The sequence below is a fragment of the Ooceraea biroi genome, chromosome 6, assembly GCF_003672135.1.
Source record: "Ooceraea biroi isolate clonal line C1 chromosome 6, Obir_v5.4, whole genome shotgun sequence".
Lineage (NCBI taxonomy): Eukaryota > Metazoa > Arthropoda > Insecta > Hymenoptera > Formicidae > Ooceraea > Ooceraea biroi.
Genome location: NC_039511.1, coordinates 4,526,093 through 4,544,487, shown reverse-complemented (window position 1 = coordinate 4,544,487; position 18,395 = coordinate 4,526,093). Strand labels below are relative to the sequence as shown.

General features: G+C 41.9%; 1 protein-coding gene across 2 annotated transcripts; it reads left to right on the top strand.

Annotated features, from left to right (window-relative positions):
• Positions 1–9: 9 nt before the first annotated feature.
• Positions 10–16,795, top strand: LOC105281736 (homeobox protein Nkx-2.2a). Of its 2 annotated transcripts, none has more exons than XM_011343186.2 (4): positions 10–2,289; positions 11,125–11,231; positions 11,461–11,655; positions 13,860–16,795. In XM_011343186.2, the coding sequence occupies exons 1-4, from the start codon at positions 2,207–2,209 to the stop codon at positions 14,366–14,368; spliced, it is 894 nt and encodes a 297-aa protein (XP_011341488.1). In that variant the 5' UTR covers positions 10–2,206; the 3' UTR covers positions 14,369–16,795. The 2 variants fall into 2 exon arrangements, with proteins under 2 accessions (XP_011341488.1, XP_011341479.1); XM_011343177.3 differs by lacking the exon at positions 10–2,289 and adding an exon at positions 2,342–9,579.
• Positions 16,796–18,395: the final 1,600 nt, after the last annotated feature.

The window sequence follows — 18,395 nt, the reverse complement described above, 5'->3', positions numbered from 1 at the left end:
CGGAGGACGATAAAGCAGTCTAAATCAATATCGAGCCAAACAATTGATAGCTCATACGCCGACCCGTTATCTTGCGAGGTAGAAATTTTTGCGTCACTCAAAATTATATCAATCTTTTACGATCGTGGCGCCCGCCGTTGCTTCTTCACCCCACCTTCCATAAAATTATTAGAGATATCGAGCGTTCATTTTTTTGCGACGCGTAACAACTCGCCCTTATCGCGCCTCGACCGCGATAAGTGGAGATTAGACTCATATGCCATAGATGTGCCGGATGGGCAGATAAACGGTGTCACACCGTGTTCTGGAAATTTAACGAAATTGCGTCGCATGACGATGATACAACTGCACTAAAATCATTATGGACACACAAATTAAATTTTTCTCCCAATGATAGAAGAAATGATAGACACCGTTAGATACCTAGATACCGTTAAATATCGTTAATTACCAAGACAATGTTCAGGTCTTCGTTACAACGATGTTTTATATTGTCGCCGAGATGATGCCCCTGCGACAGCGTAAATAATTGCATTTGTGCGCCGCGATTTAAATTCTCTCTAGACGAGAGAAGTTTGGCTTATCTGGGCGTGTGAATCGTTGCATAAATAAATACAGATAGTGGAGGGAAACGTTGTTACTTTATCAAGTGCACTCGTAGCAGGCTCTGTTCGGTGGCACTTGTCGGTTAAGCTGTCGATACTTCACCTCGAGGGTCTCTTGTCATTAACAAATTGTAAGGTACATCCGCGATTGTCGAGTAGCAGCAACAATTGACCGATTATCTCTCTATATGGTTGCCGACTCCCGTTTGGAGCTCGACATCATTATCTGACACTTTTATTTCTTATCTTTATGGCTTTCTACACGTCCAGATGCATCGCCGACATTAGGTTTCTGGCAATCATCCGTGAATATTGCATTAATGCGAGTGAAAATGAAAAGTCGGTCGCACCCGATCAATCAAATTAACGTAATTACAAAATAATATTGATAATGATAAGGAAAATGTACTGGCCTTTGTTATCCTACCGTTAACCGGATCTAATAGAAAATCCTAGCATTGTAAATCATTATCGTTCGATATCTTGAAATCACTTTCCACGTGACAGATACGAGATAGTCCGTAATTTAACTTTTTTTTTCTTTATGTACCGTTCGCGACTGAAGTCGGCAGATAAAGATTTTCTATCTTCTAATCTCTCCTAAGTGGCACGTGCAGCACATAACAGTGCTTACGGAGATATGTGCGTTACGTGTGAGATATGTACGACGTATTAAGCGAGACGATATTAAAATAATTACATTAATTTGTAAAGCACACTTTAGCGCATTACTGCAAAATAAAAGATGGATCAAACGGATCGACCAATGGGAGAGAGGAAAATATTCATTATTAAAATTATTTTATTATGTAGATAAGTGACTATATGCAAATGTATTTTTTGGATCAACGAAGATCGAGGAGAATCGATAATATTTCGGTCCTCTTTCGGCGCTACGATTTGCGGTAGTCAAACTAATCTTATGTAGGGTGTTATCACCCAGATAACGTTGCCGGAGCTCCTATCAGGTAGCCATATTTTTGATACAATATATAGGTGATCGATATATCGTCACATAGTTCTCAGTGAGGCGGCTTTCACGAGTTGAACGAGAGTATAACCCGGTGTACTTTCCCGTACTAATCTCCATTAAATTCCACATTCGCCGAGTTCCTTCTCCGACAAATATCCGCCGGAATAGAGAAAAGAGTGAGAACCTGAATGACAACTTTGACCGGAGCGGATCTTTCGTTACGATTTTTCGGAAAATCCATGGAAGATACGTGAATTGAGCCGCATGCTTCCTTTGTGTTTTCGTTCTCGCGTTTTAAGCGCATCGAGAAACGGAATTTGTTAGATCCTCATTCTCGGGAGAGATGCGACGCTACTTCGGCCGAAACATACACCATAGAATTTTCGGTGTACGCGAACGATAAATTGTACAAATCTCTCGTTTTCGGGAAGGAAGTTATGCACTGAAAGTTAGTCACGACGTTCCACGCGAAACATTACGAGATCGCAGAAGAATTTTCTCGGTTGGCTTCCCCGTGGACCACGGTACGTTTCGACTCCGTGCGGCGGAAGCAGCGGGATATCCCTCAACTTTTTGTGTCGGACGACACGTTTCCTTAATCGAGACGGCAACGACGAAGGCGAGGAAAATGGCAGCCGGATACGACGATTGTTACGACGCTTCCTGGCATCTGATACCGCCGGATTACGTCAGCAATGAGGAGGATTACAGGTACAAAGCGCAAAAGCGACAAAAAATCAGGAGCGTCGCTCCGAACTAATATGCTATTAATAAGTGACCTCATGCGCGTAATGCGGAATTAACGAATGTTTAATCTATCCAATGCGGGAATAAAAGGCTTTTTATTTTCTTAATGCTGATTTGATCTTCTTTATGCGCCAAAGAATAAAAGAGGAAGAAACGTAAAAACGTTCGTTAATCGCAAAACGCCAAGGGGCCACTCATTTTCTTCGCGGGCGATTAGCATATCTGATTAAGCCGATAGCACCGGAAACCGGAAACGAACGTTTAAGAGCAGTCACGCATATCGGTTAGGCGAATCCTTCGGCGTAGAGTGGTACGCCTTGTTACACGCCGGGACACACACGAGAAGCGAAAGGGCCAGGCGGTGCGCCGACACCTGTTGGTTTCCATCATAAATTTCGGATTAATCGTATTCGCTGCGATACGATTTTACTACTCCGTTTGGTCGCTCGTTTGTTCGTTGCACCTGCGAGACCTGCGAGATCGTCGAACGGGCGATTATTTAATTCGACATATATCGCCGTTTTATTAATAATAATTCTTTTCTTTGTTCAAATAATAATGCACAGAACACATATCTGCAGATGTCCTATTTTATTTTTATCATGTTTAAATTTATAGAAACCGCACAGTATTAAGTTATTATCAAAAATAGCGAACGTCACTTCGCATTATCTAATGCTAAAATATGCTAAAAGGATGATAAATTTATAAATGAACAAAGAAGAAGAAGAAAAAGAGAGGAGGAGATTGGCGTACAAAGCGATTGATTAATAAACACAATTGATTTCACGTTTGAAAGAAATATGATTATTAACTATTTTGCCAGCTTGGTCATAAATAAATATCAACTATTATTAACTATTATTATATCGCAATAAGAAAGATAACAAAAATAAGAAGATGCCATCATAATTAGTATAATATCTTAAATAACTGGCTTAAACTGGCCGGTGGTCTTTAACGAGCTTTGCCGAGTCTAGGTCATGTCTAATACCGAACAAGGGTCAGACGAGAGGGTGGCCCATTTCATGGAAGAGAAACCCTTCTCTCGACGGGCCTCTTCAATAAAAATACTGAAAGAGTGTCGTTTCTCAGGGCCCACCCGTCGTTCGACTGCCACTACGCGTACTACGTTCATTCATGCTTCTGCGGGGCCCGTTGCCCGCTTTGTGCCGATTTTATGAATGAACGTAAAGCTCTCGGCAGCCTGCCCTCTTACACCGCCACATTCCGCTGGCATTTTTTTGAAGTCAGGCGATTTCGAGAGGTGAGAGAGATACATGTCAGAGATATTTCAAGCACTGTGGAAGAGAGAGCACGGCTCTGTTATCGATCACGTCGATTACAATGAGTAAATATTAATAATTCTAATGTTAGAACAGGAAGTTTATATATTTTATATATTTTTTATATTGTATTTATAGTATGCGTGTCATGCAACAAATAAGTTGGGTAAAACTACACAAGGAAAATTACATACTCTTTAATATAGAAATTATTGATAATTTTTAATCCGAATGTTTCTCGCATGGCGTTTTGTGTGCTCTACCCATGTATTCTGTGTAACCATATTCGTTTTTCCCTTGTGAAGCATAACAATACAAAATTAATTAATTTTCGTTAGAAGATGTGACAGCGTGTGGCACAATGTTATCTGTAGTCTTTTGACTTTGTACAGTACCTGTCTTAAATTATTTTCAAGAGAGGTTCGAAGAAAAGCCATAATAAATCTTAGTATCTTCGTTTTACGGTATATTACCACTTGAGTAGGCACTCCAGAATCATTATTCTGGCAACCCATCATCTAATGGCCGAGCATTGACGGTAATTTAGAGTTTTGTTCCACACACAAATACAAACTCCATGTGTGTGTGAAAAGATTCCATGTGTGAATAGAAAATTCGAGGAAGATCACGTGACACGTCAGAGTCGAGAGGTACCTGAGGTACCACATACTTACGGAAAATCTTGTTGGTCTGACACGTCCTGACACTAAATAATGATCGCCGGTGCAGCCTTAGGTGTTTCTCACTGGCTGGCAGGTACTGATATTGTGATGTTAATGGCGAGATATCCGGCAAATATCCGGTGAATGGCTATTCATCGAAGCACGTTTCCGAAACACCCAAATTCCAGCGGTGCGGTGTCCAAGGTGTCAAGTGGCCACTCGGCCAGTAACTGTTTCCACGAAGCTCGGCTTTGACTTTACCGAAATTCTCTTTCTCTTGTAGCGGCTCGAGTTGTGGGGCAAATTAATAGTTAGTTTTTGGAAAAAAGACTGAGGATTCCATATGATTATTAATAATTTTCTTTTTTATCGCGAATATAAAAGGATTCTCTCGAGCTACAAGGAATGCATTTAATTCAACAAACCTCATCTGTCTCTTTTTCTCTCTTTCTCTCCGTGGAAATTTATCGCGTAATCTTAAAAGAATTCGCGAGGTGTTGTTAAATCCTGGCAATGTACTGTCCATTATTTACTGTCGAATTCTCAAGAATCGTTACGGTGTTTAACATAAACGGCGAACGTACCAGCCAGCGGGACGACCATCGAGTTAATCTGCTGTTTGAGGACGGTGCCCCACCTTCTCGGTCGAGTTAATCCGATCGTTTTCCATAACCGACGCTGGATTTGCCTTTCAGATTTTCACGACTCGACATTGCCCGTCTCGGAATCATTTTTGAGATTTTCCGAGGGATATAAGTCGATCAAAGTGGCAGTCGTCCACTTCAGGCAAGCAAAGAAGAAGAGAGAGAACAAAGGAGAAAGTGAACACAAGAGAAGCCGCCTAAATAATCCCGGAACAGCAATTAAAACTACTATTAGTCAGCGATACTTTGTATAAATGTGTAATTTGTATATGAATGAGTTAACAATCATTAAATTAATAGTAAATAATTCATAAAATTCGAATCTTTTTACTACCGACACAGAAACAACAACGACGTATCACCACATAAGTGCAAATTCAGGAATCAGTTCAATTGGTACAGAGAGAAATATAAATCTTCAAAAAAATATTTCAATAAAATTGTGTCGTATCTTATATGTTGTAATTTTATGAAACAATTAGACAAGGGTTTGCTCCTGAAGACTATCATCTGCCACCGCGTTGTTCGCAACGGCGCGATACGATCACGCGGGTCCGCATCTAGAAATGTCATTAAACTAGAACGCCCGGGAAGACTCCACTCGATCATTGGAGGGTCGCGATAATTCGCGGCACGACCCCCTCGATCGGTTCCATGGCGGCGTAGAGAGCGAGCAACGACTGCACGGCGAAGCGACGGCCGGGGGCAGTAAAACAATGAGACGCAGACAAATTGGGTTGCGTGCTCGAAACAAGTTGGCACAGCTATCGCCAAACAGTCGTGGGAGCCCAGCAAATGTTGCTCGATTGCCCGGAGAGCTCGAGGCTCCTCCATTTTTTCCCGCCGACGCTCAGAACTTCCGGAACGAGGCGCGGGTCGAGGAGAGGAGAGACCGAGGAAAAACGACGAGCTCTCTCGGGTCTCTTTCTCATGTTGAACACGATTCTAACCGAGTTAGACAGTGCACCCACAGCGAAACGCTTGCACGTATTGGTAGCTTTAAAATCCTGCTGTTCCACAAGTCTTTGCAAACTCTCCATAAAGATTTATGGTGTTATGTAATATTTTTGTAGAATGTGAATTCCATGCTTTGCTGAATGGTATTGATATTGTATCATATTATTACAGAGAAAAGATTTTATCCTTTATCCTTTTCTAAATAAATATCGAATATTTTAATGTAAGTATATTTTATTACACATTAATTGTATAGTGCTATATTTTCTATTCGAATTTTTCATTACTTGTGCATTATGAATCGTATAAAAATTTGTGAAATTAATATTACTATTAATATGAAACATACATGATTGTGCTTAATACATAATTCAAGTATAAAATAGTAAAACGTTAGCTCTTGACTGAGAAAATACAGGTGTTTCCCGGCTTCCGGTAGTCGGTGAGTATTATTTTGCAGAGATAAATCTAGGGGTCAAGACTAGCATGAGAAAATCAGGAAAGTCGGGTCCACCCTCTTCCGCACTTTTTGACTTTCTGTGTGGAGGAGCCGCGCGATTGTATATGAAGAAGACCGGTCTGAATAAACCGGAAACTCGCTCCATCGTCGGTTCTGTCCCCTTACCTGTTCCTCGTTTCTGAATCGTGCTTTTCGAAATCCCATTTTCTACCGTGCTACCGTCGGTACGCATTTATTGTGAGTGTCCGCATTCTGGATGCGCATCTCTCCTTGCGATTGGATACAACCTGCGGCTCCATTCAGCGATACATCAATGACTCCGAGGAAATTTAGAGCGTCGGCTTGATCCGGGGATCAAAAGTGTGGTGTCCCGTTTAAGACAGAACACCCAAATATTCCCTTAATAATTTATCGCTACGAAAAGAGATGTTCGATGTAATATATTCGGGACCTCGCGAATCGTACAGCCTCTCGCATTGTAAATGTTAAACATTTGATCCATATATTTTCTTTATCTCCTCATTTTCTTTTCTGTCCTACAATTACAAAATAACGTACATGACCTACATCGCGTAAAAGGGCGCCAACGCATCGACGATATCTCGACATTTTTAGCAATCAATAGCTGTGCAATCAGCGCTGTATGATACTAACGTGTAATACGAGGTATTGCCACGATAATGTTTTATCTACGATCGAAACGTCATGGAAAAAGGTCACGACGCGGATTCAATGCGATCGGATCGCATCGCGAGTCCGCGAAATTATTTTTATGCGCGTAATTCCGACGCGGATACGTTATGCGTGCGTGCGCGCACTCGCCGAATGATAATCGGTGTTTTTTTATCTGTTGTTCCTGTGCCTCCCTCTCCCCGAACACCCGCTATAAATGCGTATACGTGAATAATAAGCGGTTGGTATAAAAAAGAAATCAGGTCAGCCTTGTCGTCGCACGCCTTTTATTCTCGCGCGCGAATGTCGTCATTATCGGAGAGAAAAAAAACTGATCACACGAATATACATGCAGACGCTTAATAAATGTGTCGCTGTAAAATTGGCCGTCTCGTTTTTCGTGCGAATTGCACTGGTAGTCTGGGATTCGGTGTCTGGATTTAAGTATATTCAATTATAGCAAAGATCTGAGATTTTTTTAAATTTAATCCTCTGTCCTTTAATTAAATTTCAGCTTCTTTATTTTATTTTATATTTTATTTTCTTCTTCTTAATTTCGTGCTTTTTTATCTCCAAACTGACGTGAAATCATCTCTCACATAATCTGTCTCTACATTATTCGGAATTTTATTGAAATTTATCTACATTTTATTATTAACTTAATAAGCGTAAATGGAAAATATTTTGCTGCTATATACGTAAGATTGAACGTAGATTGGTCCCTCCGTTATCTGCTTGTCTCCTCAATTATACTCGAATTCGCACCCTTTGGTTTCAAGCAAACTGGCTCCTAAAAGAGGACAGTCAAGCTGATCGATCATACGTACCTCGTCCGCGTTTGTGTAACAGTTGGATATATGTAAGTCGCGACCACGCTTCTAACCCAGTTTTGCGTATCAATAAGCAGCGATCTGAGTGCTACGACAAAGGGGAATGGAGAAGAGAGGGCGGGTGCCCTAAGGAGGGAGAGAGAGCGAGTGAAAAATCGAAATGACACAGTAAAAGCACCGCTAATGCTCTTTCACATTAACACTCGACGTAAAGTATGCTCTTGGTGTAAAAAGCCCCCTGATCGATGAAGCACGGTGATTGGCTGGCTCGCCGGGTTGGATTGAAATCAACCCCCAGGTCGCCGGGCGAGGGTTTCTAGACGCACGGCCGTCCCATTGGTCGACCGATGGCACCACCCCTTGGGTAACTTACCCGGTAACGTTACCAGTCGCGCAGAGTCCCGCGACGAAGGGATATCTCCTCACGGATCGCTCAGCATGACGAGATTTTGTTAGATTACGGCAAACTAGAGAAAAATACGATCATAAATATCCTGAAAAATCAAATTAATTGGCAAATGTTGCTAAACTCACAATCTAGACGAGATTTTTGGAAAAGAGAGATCGTGAGACTATTTTTCTTGATATGTAAGGAACCTTCAATTATGGTTAATTAAAATTGATAAATTCTCCAATATTCGCGTACAAAGAATTAATTTGCTCCACAAAATATTCGCGATATTCTATACTTTTACTTTATAATCATTAAAAGCTGATTACCTTAAAAATTTAGTGAGTTAAGTTCAATCTAAGTAAATTGCTTGCGAGTAAAAATCAAATAATTGTCCTTTAATCGCAGCGTACGTCGTATTATCGCTGACGTCTGTTTCTTGAACGAAAAAGATTTTTGCAAATAATAAAGTATGAACGGCCGTGTTCTTGTCTGAGCTTCTCCCGCGGCAACTTTCCGTAAGATACCGCTGATCGTGGCAGGGTGGGATATGAGGCGACTAGGAGCGAATTGCCTGGAGGGATGAACGCGAAATCCCCGCCTCCATCGTGGAACCGCCCTGCGCCTCGAGGGTGCTTGACAAGCGAAACTGCACGGAGGTAGGGAACACTAGTCGTCAAGTGCTCGTCGAGGACACTCAAAAACTACAAGGAGAGTCCTTCAGCTCCGAAAAGGAATATCGGTAGCCTGCTTTTCGAGACCGTCGAGTTCACCTCTTCGAGAACGTTTACTCGATAGAGTGGCTCATAGTCGCGAGTGCCTCGAGAAGGAAACCGATCAAAATCAAGATCAGTGATCGGATCTCGGACTATCCGTACTGGCTGTTCTTATTCTAGTGTGAAGCATCAGTTTCAATTTTTATTGCACGCACTTTATGTCGCCGTGAAAAGTCAGAGTTGTCTATGTTCAAACGGATAATGATGACAGTGTTGTGTGACAAGAGTGACAAAGAGTGAAATACTGAAGGAGCAGAAAGCAAGAGAACAGGAATTATTATCACGAGATATTATCTCGAACCTGAGAAAAGAAATCAATCAAATTTGAATATTTAATTGTACTCTTTATTGTGACCAAGAAAAGCGCAAGAATCATAAATGAAGCTTCGCGATGCATTAGAAGGGATATGGGAATAAGCGGTCAGTGAAGAATGTAATGTGTAACTGACGCCAGCAACAACCCTCTCGATACCTTCTCAAAATGGCGGACAAGAATAAAATTTTACCCTGGCCGTTGCTACCCTATCCGGCCAGTCTTTTGAATCACGTCTGGTACAGCCAGCTACTAAACACTAGGTAAATAAATTGAAAATAGAATAACTGCGTCAAAAAATTACTCCTCCTCAAAAGATTGCCAACCAGAATTTCAAGCTCTCTTTAAATCTTTTCTAGAAATAGTGCATTAGAAAACTAAATAACACACATACATAATCAGTAATAATATATGTCTCTCTTTAATTTTGCTAAATGTAATCAAGTATAATATAAAAAACACTCTAATTATTAAATTAACGAATGTATATTAATAAATGCAAGCGTGCCCAATAAATAAATCAAAAGACTTGCATTGGTTGATAATAATATCTTTACACGATCGATTGCGATCGAGATTTTGATGGCTCTCGAATTCTTACACGTGGATTCATTAAGCTATATCACGCGCTATCATGCGATATCGCTGAATATCCGGTCAGCTATCGGCATCCTTGATATCCACGACGAACACGCATCGCTTGTCGATTAAACCCTACACGCGACATTGAAAAATCGCCACTAAAGTACTCTATGTTTACATCGGTTTCAATTCTCGGCATTTAATCGGTTATTTAATTAGTAATATTCCAGTTGTCTTAAAATCTGTTCTCAGTTTTATTTCTACTTTTCAGAATTCACATTTTTGTGAAATGTTTCGAAGACTATCATATTGTGTCTCCCTAATTGCATCTGGGCATAATTGATTTCCTCGATAAAGTTATACTTGTAGTATCTACAGGATAGCCGTGTGTAACTACTTAAGTAATCGAGATGACATAAATTTCCTATCTACGAAGGGTTGAAATCGCGGGCGATTTCAATGCTGGTGCTTTCATATAATTATCAGCTCTTCACGAGAAACTCATCAATGGTGACTTCACGCCCTCTCCCCGTGTTCTAATTTAATTTTCATAGCTCTATCAATGAGCAACATTTGACATCATTTTCCAGCATCCGTATTGCATTTGAACTATATCGGATCGAAGCTATTCAACCAAACTGCAACAGAAAATGCATAAAACATTTGTTGTCGCGCTCTCACGTGCAAGAACTTTTTATGTGCACCGTGTGACTTTCCAGACAGCAGTAGGTAAAACGATTCGAGAAGCTTGTCGGGAAAGATCCGCGCAAAGCATGCTTCGTGTCAGAAATATATGGGAAGCGTAGTTGAACGTGTCGTGATAATGACGCGCAGGGCTTAGTCAGCGGACCCAAAAATTCGCTTCTATACGCAGGTCCGCGAACAGGTTGCTTGTGACCAAACGCGCGCGGCTATTGTGCTCTTGAAGACGTCTTCCCTAATCGGGTCTTAAAAGGGCCCGGTAGCTTCTTGATCACGGTCGGTCACGCAGCTTCCGAGACGAAGCGGCAACTTTCGAAGATTGGATTGCCACGTCAGAAAGCGAGCTTTGTGTTCGACTTTCCGACTCGCAAAACCCACCCGCAAAATGTGCAGTTATGTTTTTCCAGGATGACAGATCCTCGAGAGCTTATAGTCGTTATTATTTATTATCCCGCCTAACATTTTCTGAGATTAAATTGTAGATTATTATTCTATAATTTCCCCCATTGAATTTTTGGTTGCAGGTTACTGGAAAATATGAAGATGCCGTCTAGGACATCCGGCTTCGCCATTAGCGACATTTTGGAACTGAACGATGCCAAGCCGTCACATGAGGAGACGGACGTGCAAGGTAACGCAAGAGTTATTTCACGTTAACTAGACTCGATTAAAGGAAAAATATATTTCATGTCATTAACTGCACCAATCTGTTGCAATTCAATGAATAAAACATTAGTGGAACTGTTTTGTTATCTCAAAATTTAATCCGATTTTGATCCGGAACTAGTGCGTAGTCCGTAAGACAAAACAATCCTTTGTTGAAAGAAAACTAACAAGTTTTCTGGAAATTTGTGTTTCAGGTGCCACGGTTCTGCCGACGGCTAATGACATGCCAACGACTTACCAGCAATTCCTGGAGCACACCGCCATATTGCCGGCTATGCACTCTAATCTGAACAGGGGTACACTGCCGCCACCTCCGCATGCAATATTGGGGTGGACAGCCGGACCGGCACTATCGACAACGTTACCTCAACCGTTGGAGGAGGTGAATGGTAAGCAGCAAATATGGAATCGATTGCATAGAGATTAGGAGCACGCAAAATAGAAGAAGCTACTCGAAAAAGAAATTAAAACTAAATGAAAAAAAAGAAAGAAGGGAAATTATTAACTTCTTAAAAGAGCGCATGAAAAATATTTTCATTCTGACTGCGTTAGCGGAATCATCGTCAGTTGCATCCTAAAGGATTTGAAGTTTCATTTCGATCGCTGCACTCTCCATCGCCCGAGGTGCAAGATCTCTCGCCCCTTTCTTCACGCTGATGCGTGCAGAAAGGGCACGCACGCATGCACACATACACACGCATGAACATTTACACACGCACACGGGCGTTCGCGGGCGGACGAGGGAAAGGCGCGACAGGAACCCTTATTTATTTAGCACCCTACAATTGGCCCGCGAGGGTTAAGCAGGATCTAATGGTCCTGTAAAAGGTCCTCGTGGGTCCCGGCGCGGCGATTGGTCCGCGAAGGAGGACAGATGTCACACCGGGGACAGATGCGAGCGACGGGGCCCCCGGACTGGGCCCCCGCTGAATCGAGATCGTCACGCCCAAAAAATTCGCCGGCGACCTATCCCGCTCTTCGGTTTCCGCTCCATTATCTGCCTCCGCGGTCACGGTTTGCAAGACCGAAAAATCCGTGCGACATGTCGAACCGTTGAGAAACGCATCGCGCGCGAATAATTGCGGTTCCGGTAGCAGGTAAAAGAGGGAGAGAGGCACGATTGAGTGGATCCTTTTGGTGTCGGGCGTTCACCGCCGGATCCACGATATGCCCTCTGAAGTAGATTTGTAAAAAGTTTAAAGAGATCCAGCCAGATTAATTTTAGGAGAATTATGCAGAAATTAACATAAAGAGAGTTAGAAATAAGAAATGTGTGACACAAAGGATTAGAGAATTAGAAGATTTTGAAAATTAGATATCTGGAGCTGGTATAACTAGAACTCTTCAAGCAGAATACGCAAAATTGTCTTTTTAACGATTCATACTTTAATTTTATTTTTCTTGTAAGAAAACTAGATTGATTTATCTTTTGATAAATACCTAGATAAACATGCAGAAATTTTTCATTTCTGAGAGAAAAATAGCTTCCAATTTAACTTGGTACAATGTGAAATAATCTTCTTTCTTCTTCCTTTCTGCTATTACACAGTTTCTCTCGGAGACATTATCCGGTGGCGAGTGTCTAATTGAAATCACAGTACGACTGCGAGTACGGTCTAATCTCCCATGAAAATGATATGGTTGGTCCCATGGGGTCCAGCAAGGGTATCAAATAGGCTTTATATTGGTTCACACCCTCCCCAAGCGGGTTTAGGGGTCGCTCACAAAAGCATATTGTACTACGACGAAAGCCAGTATCCCGACATTGTACATTAAATTAGCCGGTATCCCGGGCTCTAGATCGAGCATTTACCATTTCCCTATTAGTCCAATGAAATTATCTCTTGTAGTAATTATCGTGTTATCGCAACTAATTCATCTTACTGTTATTTCATATTTCTTGAAAAATAAAACGTTCAAACTTAATTCCCTTATCGCGCCTCTTCTTAAATTGCCGAAACTTAAACAAATTTTGAAAATTTGGAAATTTTCAAAACTTGATATAAAACTGGTCTCTTAGAAATAGGTATATAAATAGACAAAAATTTATCTAACGTTGAGAGAGAATGCTAGATATAAAGTAAATAATTAAATACAAATGGTTTATAATGAGATTCGTCTAATCTACGCTAGCAGTGATTAGAAGAACTATCAAAAAAATCAATGCAAACGTGCATCTGCCCGTAATCAACACTAAGAGCAATCGTCGACGCCGGCTGAGCCGAAATGCAGCTGCGGTTCGTTACGATCAATCAAGTAATTGGTTTGGACGGTTATTAAACGTCATATCTTTATCGCGTCATCTCATTACTTGCCCATTTCGATAACTCGACTAACGTTAAATGCATCAATAATTTACGTAATAGCGATAGATATGAAAAAACATCTCAGTTAATTAATGATAATTAATGATAAATCAATGATTAATGATAAAAGAATGAATGCACACTCAGTCTCAATGTCTGATGATCCAAGACATAATTTCTCGGCAAATACATCTCGAACACTATCAAGTCCAGAATGACACGAACGATATTCCTTCATGAGATAAGACAGTCCAATATCATGACATCTCGTTCCTTCGCTCTTCCAGTTCTCCAGCAACCAGACTCGACGAGCCCGGCGATCTCGGATATGTCGTTCCCGTCGCAGCCGGAGAACAGCCACGAGTCCTCCAAGGATGAGGAGTCGCAGGACTTCGAGGATGAGCAGCAGGCCGGCAATGAGACGGCACAGTCTCACGAGACCGAGCACAAGAAGCGCAAGCGGCGCGTGCTCTTCTCCAAGGCGCAGACGTACGAGCTGGAGCGACGCTTCCGTCAGCAACGTTACCTGAGTGCACCCGAACGCGAGCACCTGGCGTCTATCATACGCCTCACGCCTACCCAGGTGAAGATCTGGTTCCAGAATCACAGGTACAAGACGAAGAGGGCGGCGAGCGAGCGGGTCGAGGCCGCTAGCAGCGGTTGCTCACCTAGACGAGTTGCCGTGCCAGTGCTGGTGAGAGACGGCAAGCCTTGCCAGTCCAAGCTGATGGAACCGGCGACGTATCCCGGTAGCGGCCAGGTCCACATGCCGTACGTGCAGAAATATTGGTGGTAGGAACACCGATCCAGCTAGCCAGCTCGAATGAACGGCGATCCGGAGCGGTACGCGATGATCCGCACTGGATTGATGGATGATCACTGCGCGAATCATTGGCAATCCTTGGGTAAGATGCTGCCAGTAATGAGGAAAATCTGAGAGGAGTAAAAATCTGAAGGAGAGATACAAGAAACTGATCGTTCTGAGAGAATGACGTACGTACGTAGTGTACGAAGACGAAACGTTCATGACGACACGATAGCATTAATGATTACGAATCAATTATCGGTATTGTTGACGTCAATCGGTCCGTTTGATAGAGCGGCAAGTTGACATGTTGTCGGTTGCTTTCATAGACGACCAGTAACTCAATTCTTCGATGATTCTGATGAGATATGAGTTTCCAAATCTTCAAATTTCGTATTATCAATTTTCATATTTCAACAATTATAGAAGTTTATATGGACACAATTTGTTATTGTGTGTGCAAAACGCGAAGAATGTGACATCCAGCGCTTAGGTGTGATGATTGGGAAAGTGTTAAATCAGTAGAAAGATGAAGGCGAATGACGACTGAGCGCATTAATAACCAGAGATGATTGATGAGAAATCTTGACACGTTGGTTCTTGCAAATGACTTTGCTGGCTCCTAGTGAGCAGTTGGTGCATATCTAATGAAGCTTCTGATGCAATTAACGTGCAACGGAATTATGAGCACGTCGCTAAGAACGCCTCTTCCGAATCTTCTCTTTTACAAAACAGGTATCGAACAATGCTGATTTATCAGGAAAGTGAAACCGTTGAAAACAGTTTATTAGGAAAAGGATCCTGCCGTCAAAGTTGAGCGCACGAAATGTTTTCCAACGGCAATAGATACTTGTTGGGTCGACGTAGTTTTCGGCGTTCCGCGACGACGAAATGTGCGTGAAAATTTTAACAGATGAGACGGCAGTTCCGAAAATTTACGAACTTTTGTAAAATTGTGAACGAGGATATCTCATGTGTTAAACACGACTCTGATGAGTAGATTCGTGATGCGCGATGAACACGCGTGAGGAACATCAAAATAGAATTTTAATGTTCTCGAAAATGAATGGATATCGTGGTCTACAATAATAATCACGTAGAACACTTTGACGCGATAAACGGACATTTAGAAAATGGGATTGTCATACTGAAATTTCGTATGAAATGCGGAATGGAATGGTGTCAAAATGGAAACCTTGGTGTTAAAGATGCAGGCCAGAGTGGAATGTTAACCATGAAGTAGTTTAATGAAGCTGTAGATGATTAGAAAACGAAAAGTTGCCCGTTCGCCGGTTTCTTCAATCGAAGGAGACTGGAACTGAAAGTTTGCAGTCATTTTCGAAAGTGTTGATATTCATAAAATAAAAAAGAAACGTGGAAGAATAGGGAATACTAGTGCGAATACCGTCGGAAACCAAAGATCGCTCTCGCGTCTTACGAGATAGATAGAGCGCGATGCGAATAGGTAAATAATTCTAGATGTAAGGAAACGTAGAGAATGATTTAGACGAATCAACATCGCAGCATTTGTACAAACCGTTATGCAATACCCGAAAAATATTACGAATATTCTCGTAGAGTCCAAATTAGTCCCCAAACCGTGTGCCGCAGTCAAGAGTGTCGTAAAAATGCAAGGAGTTCCCATTTATTGAAGTGCACAACATTATCTCTAACTAGGCACAACATAATTAAACATTAACGACTCTCTTCGTACGATAATAGATCATACGAGGATGAATTACTGCCAACAGGTCGAGACCAAAATCGTGACTCGCTCGTGGTCCGTTAAAATCGATCATCGGCGAAATCTTTACGATGTAGACATTCCTTCACGATTTCATAGTTGACGTAACATCCGCACGTATTCTCCTCTTCGTTGTCAGATGGTGTTTGATAGATTCTCGAGGTAGAACTCTATACTTACAAAGTAGCTGCGATTCTGGCACCGTGCTTTCCGATTACCTGCCACGACTGATGTTTCTTTATTCCTCGTAAATTTTTGCGGAGGCAAAAAAGGAGGCCAGTTTAAGGATTTAACGCGATCGTCACGCAGCACGAAGCCGCGTGCGGCTTCAACGGAATAAACGCGGCTCTGTTAATGATTTCCTCACACAATATATGTACGTACTAGAGTTAATTGCTAATTATAAGCGAACTTGCCACGAGAGCGAAAGAATTTTGTTGATATTAACGCGGACTTTTTAAATTGTTATCGTAAATTTAAAATCTACGAATCTTACTTATATCACGGCGAACTGCAGGCGAGATCGTGACACCACGAGCAATCGCAAGGTACCCCACTGTCTCGTCTTTACTTAATTAATATATAGGTTGTATATATGTACATTGTGTATGATACGTAAAGTAAAGTAATATATCAGAAGCTTATTTAATAAATCTGTATCTTAAGAATGCAAACGCCTCGCGTTTTGTTTCTCCTCGTCAATCTTATCCCGTTCTAGTCTCTCCTTTTCTTTTTCAATTTTTCATTCTTATTCATCGATTACTACAATTAGTATAAGAGAAATGATGTAACAGAGGCTTTAAAGACTTTAGTGGTATCGTAACGCTTTTTCTTCGCTTTTAATAGGGAGCATAACAAAATAACACACTCAAAGCAATTCTCTCCCTTTCTCTCTGTTTCCCCGAGCGTTCCAGAACCGCTTCCCTTTTTTCGGGACACGCCGGAAGCTCGCGTAGCTTGAGTGACAAGCTTCCGGTTTCCGTTTCCGAGCAGCCATCTTGTTACCGGTTTAGATTTCCTGAGGGTGGCCCATCGAGACCCGATGGGGATTTGACTTTTGCGACCCCCCTAGAGAAACTTTGCATTACTCGCGTTATGACGCATATATGCGCGTCGACTCGCTCGATCGAGCAAGAGGATTTAAATCGGTCTTCCTTATCACGCAATTTCGTGAAATGAAGTTATCGCGATCTACGATCATGGCATTTTATCGCTTCATGTAAGAATACACGAGCGCGTATCAGCGCTGGGAAATTTTATTAATCAGCTAAACTCTGCGAAACGATAATGTGCCAAAACAACCGATGAATGATCAGCCGAATATATTTGGACGACTTATCGAGCGATAATCGCGCGCTTATCATCGAAACTAACCGCTGCAGTTTTAATTATATGGTCCTATCTGCTTGTGGGTGTATATATGTTTAAATTGTCCTTCTGTCTCTTTTTCTCTCTTTTGCGATTTGGATTTGTAATATCGAGTCATCAAAGAGATCCAAATCAAGAGTGACTTGAAAATATTGGCCGCGCGTCGCGAATTAATTTATCACATGACTCTATCTCTATTTTTCTCTGGAATTTGGAGTCACGAGCCGCTAGTCGTGCAGATCGCCCTGCGTCCTCTAACGCAGAGAAGCTGCGCACATAAATTAGGAATATCAATCGCTGCTCCACTTTTCCTATCGGAGCAGGACGATACAAAGGATTCCCTGGGATTCCTCCCCGCGTCCTTTATCTCCCCGTCCCGCATCACGGCGGATGACGTAGCGAGGTAAATGGAGTGGACAGCGGGCAGCATATGCTTTGTGGCGATTTCTCCTTACTGTACAGCCACCCCGCAGTACAAAACGAGACTGCCCCCACACGTAGAATATTTCGCCGCGCGGCGGTGTACGCGAAATGTCGGTGGTGCGTTGAACCGGAAGCGAGAGATAACATTCAACCCGCTACCAGCCCGGGTCCATGATTTATATGGCCAGCCGTAATCTATAGATTTGGACATAGTCCACCGACTTTTACTCTGCCTCTACCTACGGTCGTCCGCAAGGAACGCATTTTATGGTGCACGTCGCTATGTATCCCTCGCTGATTGCGCCACTGCAGTGAAGCGACAAGCGATTCTCAAGAATTACGAAAATTATGATAGAATAGAAATTCGTTTAAGCAAAATTGTACGACACAAAATAAGGGATTGACTTATCAACTTGTGTTCGTCGAATATTTTGTCAAATAAATATTTTCTTATTCATTTTTCTTTCTCTTTCTTATTTCTTC